General features: G+C 33.4%; 1 protein-coding gene across 5 annotated transcripts in view; it reads left to right on the top strand.

Moving 5' to 3' along the window:
* Nucleotides 1-12266, top strand: part of KDM1B (lysine demethylase 1B) — a 51872-nt gene that overhangs the window by 21585 nt on the left and 18021 nt on the right. For all 5 annotated transcript variants that reach the window (XM_074272436.1, XM_074272421.1, XM_074272445.1 and 2 more), the window contains 3 exons: nt 2330-2457; nt 5311-5442; nt 5739-5813. In XM_074272436.1, the coding sequence (XP_074128537.1) occupies nt 2330-2457; nt 5311-5442; nt 5739-5813 (335 nt within the window). The remainder of the gene's footprint in view (nt 1-2329; nt 2458-5310; nt 5443-5738; nt 5814-12266) is intronic.

Genomic DNA, 12266 nt, shown 5'->3' on the forward strand with positions numbered 1-12266 from the left:
GTGTTTTCCATTCTAAGTCTTGGAATTGTCTTGGAACACTGTGTTGCCTGTAGAGCTAAGTGTGTCATAGTTGATCATCACACAATCTTACTGTTAACTGTGTATGGTATTCCGATTCTGTTCACTTCACTCAGCATCAGTTCATGTAAGTCTTTCTAGAATTTTCTGAAATCAGCCTGCTGGTCATTTCTTATAGAAAAATAGTATTTCACTTTAACATATTTAACTTGTATTAGTCAACCTGCCATCTGGGGGAGGGGGTGGAGGGAAGGAGAGAAAAAATTGGAACAAAAGATTTGGTGTCAATGCTGAAAAGACCATGCATATATCTGGTAAATAAAAAGCTATTAAAAAAAGAAAAAGAAAAATAGTATTTCAACCCTTTGATCCAGAGTGTCTCTATTGGATCTGTATCCCAAAGAGATCATAAAAAAGGGGGAAAGGACCCACATGTGCAAAAATGTTTGTGGCAGCCCTTTCTTGTAGTGGCTAGAAACTGGAAACTGAATGGATGCCTATCAATTGGAAAATGGCTGAATAAGTTATAGTATATGAATGTTATGGAATATTATTGTTCTATAAGAACTGATCAGCAGGATGATTTCAGAAAAGCTTGGAGAGATTTATATGAACTGAGACTAAGTAAAGTAAGTAGAACCAAGATAACTCTGCACACAGCAATAAGAAGACTATATGATGATCAGCTCTGATGGACATGGTTCTTTTCAATAGTAAAGTGATTCAGGCCAATTTCAATAGAATAGTGGTGGAGAGAACCATCTGCATCCAGAAGGAGGACTATCAGGACTGAATATGGCTCATAACATAGTTTTCTTTACCTTTTGTTGTTGTTTGCTTGCTTTTTCTTTCTTTCTCATTTTTTCCCTTTTTGATCTGATTTTTATTGTGCAGAATGATAAATGTAGAAATATGTTTAGAAGAATTGCACATGTTTAACATATATTGAATAGATCTAGACTGTCTAGGGGAGAGGGTGAAGGGAAGGGAAGAAGAAAAATTTAGAATGCAACGTTTTGCAAAGGTGAATATTGAAAACTATCTTTGCATGTATTTTGAAAATAAAATGCTATAATTAAAAACAAAAAGAAAAAAGAAGAATAGTATTCCATTACATTCATCTATCACAGCTTATTTAACCATTCTCCAATTTATGGACATCCACTCAATTTTCAATTCCTTGCCATCACTAAAAGAGCTGCTACAAACATTTTTGAACAAGTGGATCTTTCCCCCTTTTTAATGATCTCTTTGGTATACAGAACCAATAGTGATTGTACAGCACACTATTTAACATAGAAATGCTTTTTGAAATGAATTATCTATTCCTGAATTTTTAGATACCTAAAAGTTAGCTAATATGATAGAAAAGGAAGAAAGTACTGGAGGGAATGAAGAAAATTAAGTACATTCATATACTATTGATGAAGTTGTGAATTGCTCCAACCATTCTGGAGAACAGTTTGGAAATAAGTCCAAAGTGCTATGAAACTGTGTGTGCCCTTTAACCCATTAAAATCAATACACTTCTCCCTCCCAAAGCGATCAAAGGGAAAAAAAAAAAGGAAACATGTACAAATATATTAGTAGCAGCTCTTTTTGTGGTGGCAAAGAATTGGAAATTGAGGGGATGCTTATCAATTGGGGAATGACTGAACAATTTGTGATATATGATTGTGATAGAATACTACTAGGCTATGACAATTGAGGAGAGAAACAGTGTCAGAAAAACCTGAGAAGACATATCAATTAATGCAAAATGAAATGAGCAAAACCAGGTGAACATTATACAGCAATATTGTAAAGATGCTCTACTATGAAAGACTTACCCACTCTAATTAACACAGTGATCCACAACAGTTACAAAAGACCCATGATGAAAAATGTAGAGAGAGAATTAATGGACTCAAAATGCAGATTTAAGGATACTTTTTTTCCTTCTTTGTTTTTTTAGTTTTATTTTGTTTGTGTTTTCTTTTGCTCCAAGGCTAATATGGAAATATGTTTGGTATAACCTCACATGTATAATTAAATTTGTTTTATCAAGGAGAGAATAAGGAAGAGAATTTGGAGCTTGAAATTAAAAAAAAATTTGGTAAAAAAATTTACATGTAATTGAAAAATATTTAATGAAATAATAAAAATAATTTTTATAAGATTACCTTCTCAGGAAATAAAAACTTGTTTCTAAAGAACACTCTGTTTTTCCTTTTTGTAAAGTTAAATGTTTCTCAGTTCAGTCAGGACAGGTACCTGAGGAATTGGATAATAAAATTTAAAAGTTCTTTTGCTTTGTGATCTCTCTTTACAGAAAAGATCCAGGAAATCTATAAGGCCTTTATTCAAGAATCTGGCATCCAGTTTAGTGAACTAGAGGAACAAGTGCTTCAATTCCATCTTAGCAACTTGGAATATGCATGTGGCAGCAACTTAAGTCAGGTAGACTTGGATTTGTAAAAAGTGGGAGTCAGTCGTATTCAGAGATAGCATGAAACGGTGAATAGAAAGCCTCTGAGTCAGGAACATATGGGTTCAAGTCTTTCCTCTAACAATAACTTAACTTGCTGGTGACACAGACAACTTTTTTTTTTAATTGAATAAAATAATAAAGTCCAAAAAGGAAAGGTAGAAAAGAAAAACAAAATAAAACAAAAACATTATCATGTGCCCAGCAGAACATGGGGAGGATTCAAAATATTTAACAATAAATTTCCATTTCAAGAAACGTATAATAGAAGAAATTATGTTTGTGAGTGTCCATATTTTCTTTGATTCCCTGTAGGTTATTCTTTTGTTCTCTGCTGAGCACTGTTTACTTTATTCTTTTTTCCCCTTTCATCTCCTTTACCTCCCCTAGACACAGACAACTTCTTAAAACTACTAGTTGGAAGATGACTGCTAAACTGCTTTGGTAAAAGTAGTTTACTCATTTGGGACTTTCCACATCAATAAAATCATAGGCGTAAGAGTTACCCTTATTACTCCCCCACTCCCCACAATTTGTTCTTTCTTTTTTAAAAACCAGATCAACCTGACTTAAGATCAAATTTTTGTTGTTGTTCAGTTATTTTTAGTCATATCTTTGTGATACTATCGGATTTTTTTTGGGGGGGGGACAAAGGTATTGGAGTGGTTTGTCATTTTCTTCTCCAGTTCATTTTAAAATGAGGCAAAAAGGTTAAGTGACTTCTCTAGACAAGTCACACAGCCAATAAAGTTTGAGATCAGCTGAAACTTTTTCTGGGCCTGACACTCTCCATGGTGTCATCTAGCTGTTCCAAGATCAAATATAAAATAGCTACTAGAAAATATCTTCATGGAAATCTGTTTATAGTTCTGTTGTGAGGGAGAATAATTTGTTAGCTTGGATTTGAGACTTTGTAAGGTAATTGAAATATAAGATAACCCAGTTTTTATGTATTTATGAAATTCAAGCCACAGGATGAGATGGTGTAGATGAGTTGTAATTCGTATCTACGTAACATAAAGCCATTAAAAAAATCTCTTATTAAGATCCCATAGTGATTATAATAATTAAGAGCATGAATTTAAAGGGCAAATGGTTCTAATTTTTAGTACAAGTATAAATATAACATGTATAATTACAAATACAATTTCTTATAGTTTACCTGTTTTAGGACATTAGTTAAAGTTCCTGCATGTGCATATATATGTGTGTGTGTGTGTGTGTGTGCATATGTGTGTATGTATGTTTATCTATATAACCATATATGTTTACTATGCTTGTATCTTTTAACTGTGGTCTGTTATTTCATTTGTATGAAAAACACTGTATTCAAAATCTCCTTACCAATACTCATTGACAACTTCTTGCTAATCTAGTCATAGTTTTCTTTCTTTGAAAGGTTAAGTGTTTTGCCCATGGTCACTTGGGGAAATGTGTGTCATAGTCTGGACTTGAGTCTAGGTCTTCATGAATCTAAGGTTGGCCATTTGTCCACAACATATACATATAAGGATGTGTGTATAAACACAGAGACTGTGTGTGTGTGTGTGTGTACACATGCGTATATATAAAATATGTTATTGAATATACTCACTTATATAACATGTTACAAAGATAAGTATTTCTTTAGCACTTTTAGATTTACAGTTCCTTTTTGCCTCATAATCCTTCAATTGTAGACCGTATGGATTTATTATGATCCCCATTTTATAGATGGAAAAGTAAGTGATATTGTCCATCACTTAGCTATTGAATTTCAGAGCTGGGATTAGAATACAGATATCCAGACTCTAAGGCCAGCAGTGTTCTTTCTATTATACCAAACTACAATCTTGTATTAATCTCTTCTATAGCATAGTTTGCAAATTTACCTTTTCTGTCTACTCTGTATGAGTTAACCATATGCAAGGCTATTGACACCTTCCCAAAGAACTAAAATGTTTGAATGTTGTTGTGCCATTCTGTGTTTTAATTTTCTTTTTAAAAGAAATCATTCATCATTGTTGGGCTGATCCTTAAAATGTAGTCTAAAATTCTTTGGCAAAATGTTTTATAGATACTATATTTTAGTTGCATTTGTTACCTAGACTTCAGTGCTAAAATTATCAACTTGAAGAGAACATTATTGCTCAAAATCTACATCTTGAATATAAGTTCCACTAATGATTCCTGTTACTTTTATAAAATGAAAGTCCTTGGAACAGACCTAAGATGTTATCTATCCTAATTCTTACCTTAATCATAAGTTCCATCTACTTTGAGTTTTATTTTCTCCTCTTCTGTCCACTCTAATATTGTGACTGAAATAATTCCATCTTGTAATTTCATACTTGTTTTGACTTTTTCAAAGATGAATGTGAACTTGAATCAAAGACTATATATATTTTGTATTTGAGTCCCACTAGATTAGGATTAGTTTTTAAAATTCTAAATTACCTGGGAACAAGTTCTGTAAGGCTAAGATCAAACTCTGAAATGACCTAGAGCAAATATGAACTGACTTTTTAAGTGCACAGATAAAACATATGTTTCATGACTTGATTATATTTTTCATTATGAATGTTAGCTTATGCTTATGTGACCCATTACCTTACAAATAAAATAAAAACAAAAACAACACTGAGTTCTCAGAATATTATCACGAATACAAAAATCCTTCTGGACTTATAACCTATCCTGTACCCTTTTTTTTGTTAATATACATAGTATCTTTAGGGCTCTGTGTTGCATTGCATGTTTTTCCCCCATCATGAATTCCTTTCAGCCAGCTATGGCTACATTGACTCACATAGTCACATGTTGATTGCCTTACCTATATTTTATAGGTATCTGCTTGTTCATGGGACCACAATGAGTTCTTTGCTCAGTTTGCTGGTGATCATACGCTTCTGACTCCAGGGTATTCTGTAATAATTGAGAAGCTGGCTGAAGGACTGGACATTCGACTTAAATTTCCAGTGAGTATTAGCAAAAATAATCTTTGGGTTAAATTTGATTGTCTTCAGGGCAGGTGGAGAGAAGTTAATTGTTTTCACTGCCCCTGCATATGGATTGAGCCCTATTTGCCAAGTTTTTCCAAGGAAGTATTTTGTTTATATTCCGTTAGGCTTCAACTAGTATTATTATCCTTTCTAATTAGGTAGCTGCTGTTACTCTAAAGTAATTGGGATTCCTTTTTTTTTTTTTTTTTTTAAAGCCTTGCATATCTCAGGGCCCACTGATTCATTCTTGCATAATTGTTTCTTTTGATTAGGTTCAGACCATTGACTATTCTGGGGAAGATGTCCAAGTCACTACCATAGACGGTACAGTTTGGGCAGCACAAAAGGTGACTAATACATCATTTCATTTTCTTTTTCTTGACCAGTACAAGGGGTACAGCTTTTTTGGATGCTTTTTTTGGTGACTGTACATATGAACCCCAACAAGCTTATAATTGATTTCTAAAAATAAGTTAAAATAATATGAGAATGATTATGATGAATAGTCTCTGCAGCTTTACACATGAATAATTTGTTATTTAGTAAAAGGAAAGGCTGTGAATTATAATTTTAATAAGTTAATACTAATATTTCTACCTGGAAAAATTATGAAATCATTCATGTTGATAGAATCAAAGGTCTAGACCTCAGATTTAAAGTTGTGTTCATTTTTGCCTTCTTAATTGTGCATTACTTTGTATGAGTCTTCATGTATTTCTTTAAGCTCTTCACATTCATCGTTCATTATGGCACAGTACTACTCATTCCATTTTATTCATAATGCCATCTCTTTTCATCTCTTTTGTTCATCTCTTTTCCACTTGTTGGGCTTCCAGTTCATTTCTACCTTTTTGCTGTGATTCATGGTGCTGCTGTGAATGTTTTTGTATGTCTTTTTCCTTCAGAATTTTGCTTTCCAAATTGGCTGGATCTATGCTCAGTCCTTAAAGCTATTTGTTTGGGAGTTATTTTTAATGGTTTTTGTTTTACATTCCAGATAACTGGAATCTTCAAGAATTTTGGGCGGGGAGGGCTACATTGCACTTTTTGATGAAAGCATCAAAAAGACCACAAGCTGCTATCAGGAATTTAGTCTAGAAAACCATTTCTGAAATCTATCTTAGGCTTAGTGCAATGCAGATTTATTCCAGTTCCTTGCACGGTTTCCAATACTTGGTATCATAGTTAAATTCATGTTAAGAATGATCAGCTATGGGCAGCTAGTTGGTGAGGTGGATAGAGCACATTCCAGAGCGGATTCAGGATGACCTGAGTTTAAATATAGCCTCAGATACTTAACACTTAACTAGCTGTGTAACCTGGGCAAGTCACTTAACCTCAATTGCCTCTCAAAAGAAAAGACTGATCACCCAGAAGCTAGGTAAAGTCCTCACTTATTCAAGGTAGATTCAATTTGGTTAAACAGCAAACAGCACATTATTAAGGAAACTCCCATCTCAGTGCCTTTCCTTATAATCCTGGAATGTACTTCCTGCTCAACTCAGCAGCCTCTTAGAAACCTCTTATTTCCCTCTGGGGTTAGGTCTGATGCCATCCCTTGTTGGAATTTTCCTCTGATCTCCCCAGTTGTTATTTTTCTCTCCTTTCTTCTAGAATTATCATATGTATACACAACAGTTTACAAGTATTTGATCTAAGTTACTGTCCCCATCTTTACTTCACCTAAGTCTTGAGGACAGGAACTTTTTTTTTTTTTTTTAAACTTTTTGTTCCCCATTCCTAGGACAGTGTCTTACACAGTAAATGTTTGTCCTTTTAAATTGGATCATGTCTCAGAGGCCAGTTAGTCCTATTCCATACCTAATATCCAACATTTATCCACCCTTGTCCAAAGATGTCTCTCCATTAAGGGGTAGCATTAACTCATAAAGCAGCTCATTTCACTTTTGTACAGCTCTGATTATTAGAAACTTTTCCTTTACATTGAGCTTAAATTTGCTTCTCTGTAGTTTCCAGATTTTATATCCTCCAATCCCCTAAAATCAAACAGAATAAGTCATATGATAACCTTCCCAATATATGAAGATAGTAATCATTTCACCCATCTCTTTGCTTTTACCTACTACCCCCAAATTATTTCTTCAGGCTAAATATCTTCACTGCCTTCATTCAATTCTCTTATGGCTTGATCTTTGGGTCTTCTTCATTATCTGGTCCTTAGAATGGGCCCCAGTACTATACTATATACTGGTCTCTAACCAGGAGAAAGTAAAGTGGGACACCATGACCTCCTTAATCCTGAATTCTGTACTTTTTAAAAATAAAAGCTTTAGATCAGATCTGGTTTTTTGTGTTTGTTTGTTTTGAGCTGAGCTCACAGCTAAAATCTTTGGGTATTTTTCAGTCAGACTTTTACCTAGCTCTGTCTTTAAGCCTATTAATTTTAATCTTATTTGATTTGGCTTAGTATTCCAGCCCTCCAAGATCCTTTTGGTGCTCTATCCACTGCTGCCCCTCACTTTGCTGCTCCTCAGGGACCATCTTCTATATGAGGTTTTCTCTGCTTTCCCCCCTTAGCAATTCCCCTCCCCAATATTTTATATTTGTTTTGTACATACTTATATATGTAATTGGTTTTTCTTCCCTCATAGAATATAAGCTCCTTGAGGGGAGGACTATTTCATTTTTGTTTTTATATCTGTAGTGCCTTTCACAAGGACTGGACTGTAGTAAGTACTCAATAAATAAATGTCTTTTGGTTGACTATGTTAGAGTTGTACTTTCTCAAAGTTTGTAGTGTTAAAGAAGTCTTCTAGTGGTACTGAGAGTTTGTGATTTGTGCAGGGTCATTAAACAGTATGGATCAAGTCAGGACATGAACCCATATCTTCTGGCTCAAAGGGCAGCTCTCTATCTCCTAGGCAACACTATTTCTTCTTACTTATCATATATTTTACTAAATTCCTATTTATCAACAACATATTAGCCATTTTTGTGTTTGTTTTGTCTCCAGCCTAGAGGGTACTCACCTATGCAAGTCACTCAGTCTTTGCTTGACTTAGTTTCCTCATCTATAAAATGTGGTCAATAATAGTATCTACCTTCCAGAGTTATAAATGAGAATAAAATGAGATAACATTTGTAAAGTGCTTTGTAAACCTAAAAGTGATTTATATAAATGCTAGTTATTATTTTTATTACAAAGACAGAGTTGTTAATGAGTCCTCTTTCCATTATCCATTATTATTCTCTCATATACTATAAGTACTTGTCCTGTCTTGTCTTTTAACTTCTCCTGCATCATAGTTTTAAAGTTTTGTTTTTTTTTTTGGAAGGGGGGTGGGTAATTTTTCTTTTTGGTTATTCTTTGCTTTTCAGTTCATTCTGATTTTCAGAACTACTAACATTTTTGGTAGGCATATGCCACATTTTTTTCCTCTCCTTTATTTCCCATTGACTTGAGTGTTGCTATCTTTTCCATGGGTCTCTCCCTCTTTCCCTCCCTTTTTCCCTTCTCCCCCATCAAATATTTGGCATTTAGGACTCGTTTCAGCCTGGCTCTTTTCTGTTTCCTGTTTATACTTTACTTCCTTTGTGCACTTATGATTCTGCTAAACTACCTGTTTGCTATTTTTCAAATATGATACTCTCTTTCCTTTGATTGCCTTCTGTACCTGAAATGGAATGCATTCCTTCCTCATGTTCATCTTTGACTTCTTCAAGCTTACTGGAACTCATCCCCCTCTCCCAACCACATACCTTTCCCCCTTCCTCTCTTGATTCTCTTCTCCCCTCCCTGTTCCAGTGCCTTCTTTCTAAGAGTGTACCTAGTTTTCATGTTTACCTTATTAGAATGTGAGCTCTTTGTGGGAAGGGACTTTGTTTTGAACTTTTTTTATATCCCAGTTCTACAGCATAGTGCCTTGGTACATTGTAACATGTTTAATAAATACTTGTTGACTGATACTGAATAGCTCCCTCTTTTCTTCTTCATTGTAACTGTTTCTTTTTCTGTCTCATTTTCAAGAGCTTCTCATCTCCTTACTTGCCCATGGGTTCTTATATCCTCACTCAACCCTTGGAAATCTACTCTCAAAATCTAGGTACACATCAGATTAAGATAAAGTAGTCATTTCTGAAGATTCTCATCATTTAAATGTCCATAGGAGAATAGTCTCAGATTTAATGATTGTCTAATCTACTGGTGTCCATATTTTTAAAAAAATCACAAAATCATCAGTTTAAAAAAATTCATACTCCAATTCTGTATGTTTGTTAATTGTACACATGTTCTACTCTAATAAATATATGTGTGTATGTGTGTGTGTGTATATATATATATATATAAACACACAGAGAATAGAAACTAAAAGATGACAGGCAGAAAAAAATATATTTGTATATATTTTTTTGCTGAGGAGTTGGGGTTAAGTGACTTGCCCAGGATCACACAGCTAGGAAGTGTTAAGTGTCTGAGACCAGTTTGAACTCAGGTCCTCCTGACTTCAAGGCTGGTGCTCTATCCACTGCGCCACCTAGCTACCTCCAGAAAATATTTTTAAGTAAATTTTTATTTTGTTAATGATATAAAATCTTTTTTTGCTTTCATTAAAAGCAGTGTGACTGAATATAATTAAAGAATTTTGAAAAAAAAAATCCTGATTTAAAGCATGGATGATATAATGAATTAAAGGTCTAGTTCTAAAGTCTTTTTTTTTTTTTTTTTTTTGGATACTTGGTCTCACAAAGAGACATAGATTGAATTGAAACAAATATATTATTGGCTGTACTTGCCAAATCATAGTGATCACTTTTTAGCCTAATTTACAAATTATGTAAAGGTTTTTGTTAAAATACAGTTAGTGCAGTTCTAACTTCTTTGGTGTCAGTTATTTAAACTGATCAAAAGATATAACATTTATACACACACACACACACACTTTTTTTTTTTTTTTTGAGATTGGTTTTTCCCTACTTCTTTTAGTCTAAAAGTATAGCAACTTAAAGGCCGATTGAATAGAAGCTTCCTACTTCATTTCTAACTTTTGCCAGTTCACCCTTTCCTAGGCAGTCTAGGAATCCTCTATTTGGAGGATCACAAGTTTGATGCTTGAATTAATGCAGTTTCAAAATTGATTTTTATCCTGCTGAAGCTCAAATCTCTCAATTTCAAGCATTCTTTCTATCAAGGCTTTTCTTAGTAGCAGAGATTTACAGGCATATGTATCACCATATCCAATGCATTCTAATATTTTTGATGTTTGGGCTCAAAACCCACTGAAACTATATGGAAAATTTTTAAATAGGTGGAAGAAGTTATTTCTAAGTTTTAAAAATGTACAATGAGAATTTTTATAGGTGTTAAACATCATTTTCAACAACAGAAACTTATTTTTTGAATGCTTTATTAATTTTGATAGCTTTATACTATCGTTAGCTAATATGCAGAAACTTAACACATGCTTAAGATGAGGTTTACAGTTGACCATAGTAAACATAAATCCTATTTTAAATAATTTTAAGAACCTTTTATTTTTCTTCTACTTTCTGTTAGTTGTGAGCTCCTTGAGGACAGGAATTACTGGTTGCCTTTTTTTTTTTTTTTTTTTTTTTTTGTATCTCCAATGCTTACTTAGTACAGTGCTTGGCATGTAGCAGGAGCTTAATAAATATGTATTGATCCACTTCTTCTATCTGATTAAAGTATTATTGTTTTTAATCTTATAATATGATCGGCAAGGAATTTTTAATAGGAGCTTTGATATTTTCTTATTGTTCCCTTTTCTTCTTTTTTAAGCCATGTGCCAGACAATATTATTGTGAATCTGAAATTTTTTCTCATGATTTTTTTTAAAAGTTACTTCATTTTAGTAATGTTAGTTTGGTTAAAACCAGGCAACATAATCCATAAACTTACTTAATTAGGTAAATAAAAACAGCAATGTATCACAGAGAATTAAAATTGAATGAATTTATGAGGGTGCCCCTGTCAACTTGAGTTGTAGAATTATTAATCTTCCTTCAAGCTGTCTTGCATACCATATATGGCATATTATGCCTGACATGGAATTTGAGGGCACCAGCAACAATTCAGTTATTAAATATTGCTAAGCTTATTTTTTAGAAAAAAAATTAAATGTTTCCTTTTTATCTCCTGCCCCAATCTTGTACATCCCACTTTTAGAAACACTGGTTTAGTTCATGCATCTTAATTTTATAAATAATGAAACCAAAGAAGTAAAGTAATTTGCTTAATTTTTCACCAGTAGTTGTCAGTTCAAACCCAGATCCTCTGAGTCCAAAAAGCAATTTTTTTCTACATTTACCTTTAATTGTTAAGGCAAGCTAAGAAATTATTAGCTCCTATACTTATGACAGAATTCTAGTAGATTGGTTTATTAAATTTAATTAAATTAAATTTATTTAATTTTCTTAAATATCTGGCATTTATATAGCACTTTAAGGTTTGTAAAACACTACAAATATTTCCTTCACAACAAGCTGGGGAGGTGTCGAGTCTGTTATTATTCCTCTATTACAGTTGAGGAAACTAAGGTAAATAAAAATTAAGTGACTTGCTCAGGACCACCTCGATAGTAAGTATCTAAGGCTGGATTTGAACTTGGGGCTTCTTGATGCCAGGCCTGACACTCTTACTCACTGTGGCATCTTGTTCTCCACTATATATTTCCATGCCAGACTTGAGATGTGTTTCTATAACTCTTCATCCATTTCTTTTTTCCAGGCAGTTTGTATTATATTTCAGCAACAATACCCTTTTTGATTTTGGCCCTGCTGATCTTTACCTAAATGTTCTCATCATACTTTTTCTTTTAGAT

Source organism: Sminthopsis crassicaudata, chromosome 1 (assembly GCF_048593235.1).
Source record: "Sminthopsis crassicaudata isolate SCR6 chromosome 1, ASM4859323v1, whole genome shotgun sequence".
NCBI classification, from domain to species: Eukaryota; Metazoa; Chordata; class Mammalia; order Dasyuromorphia; family Dasyuridae; genus Sminthopsis; species Sminthopsis crassicaudata.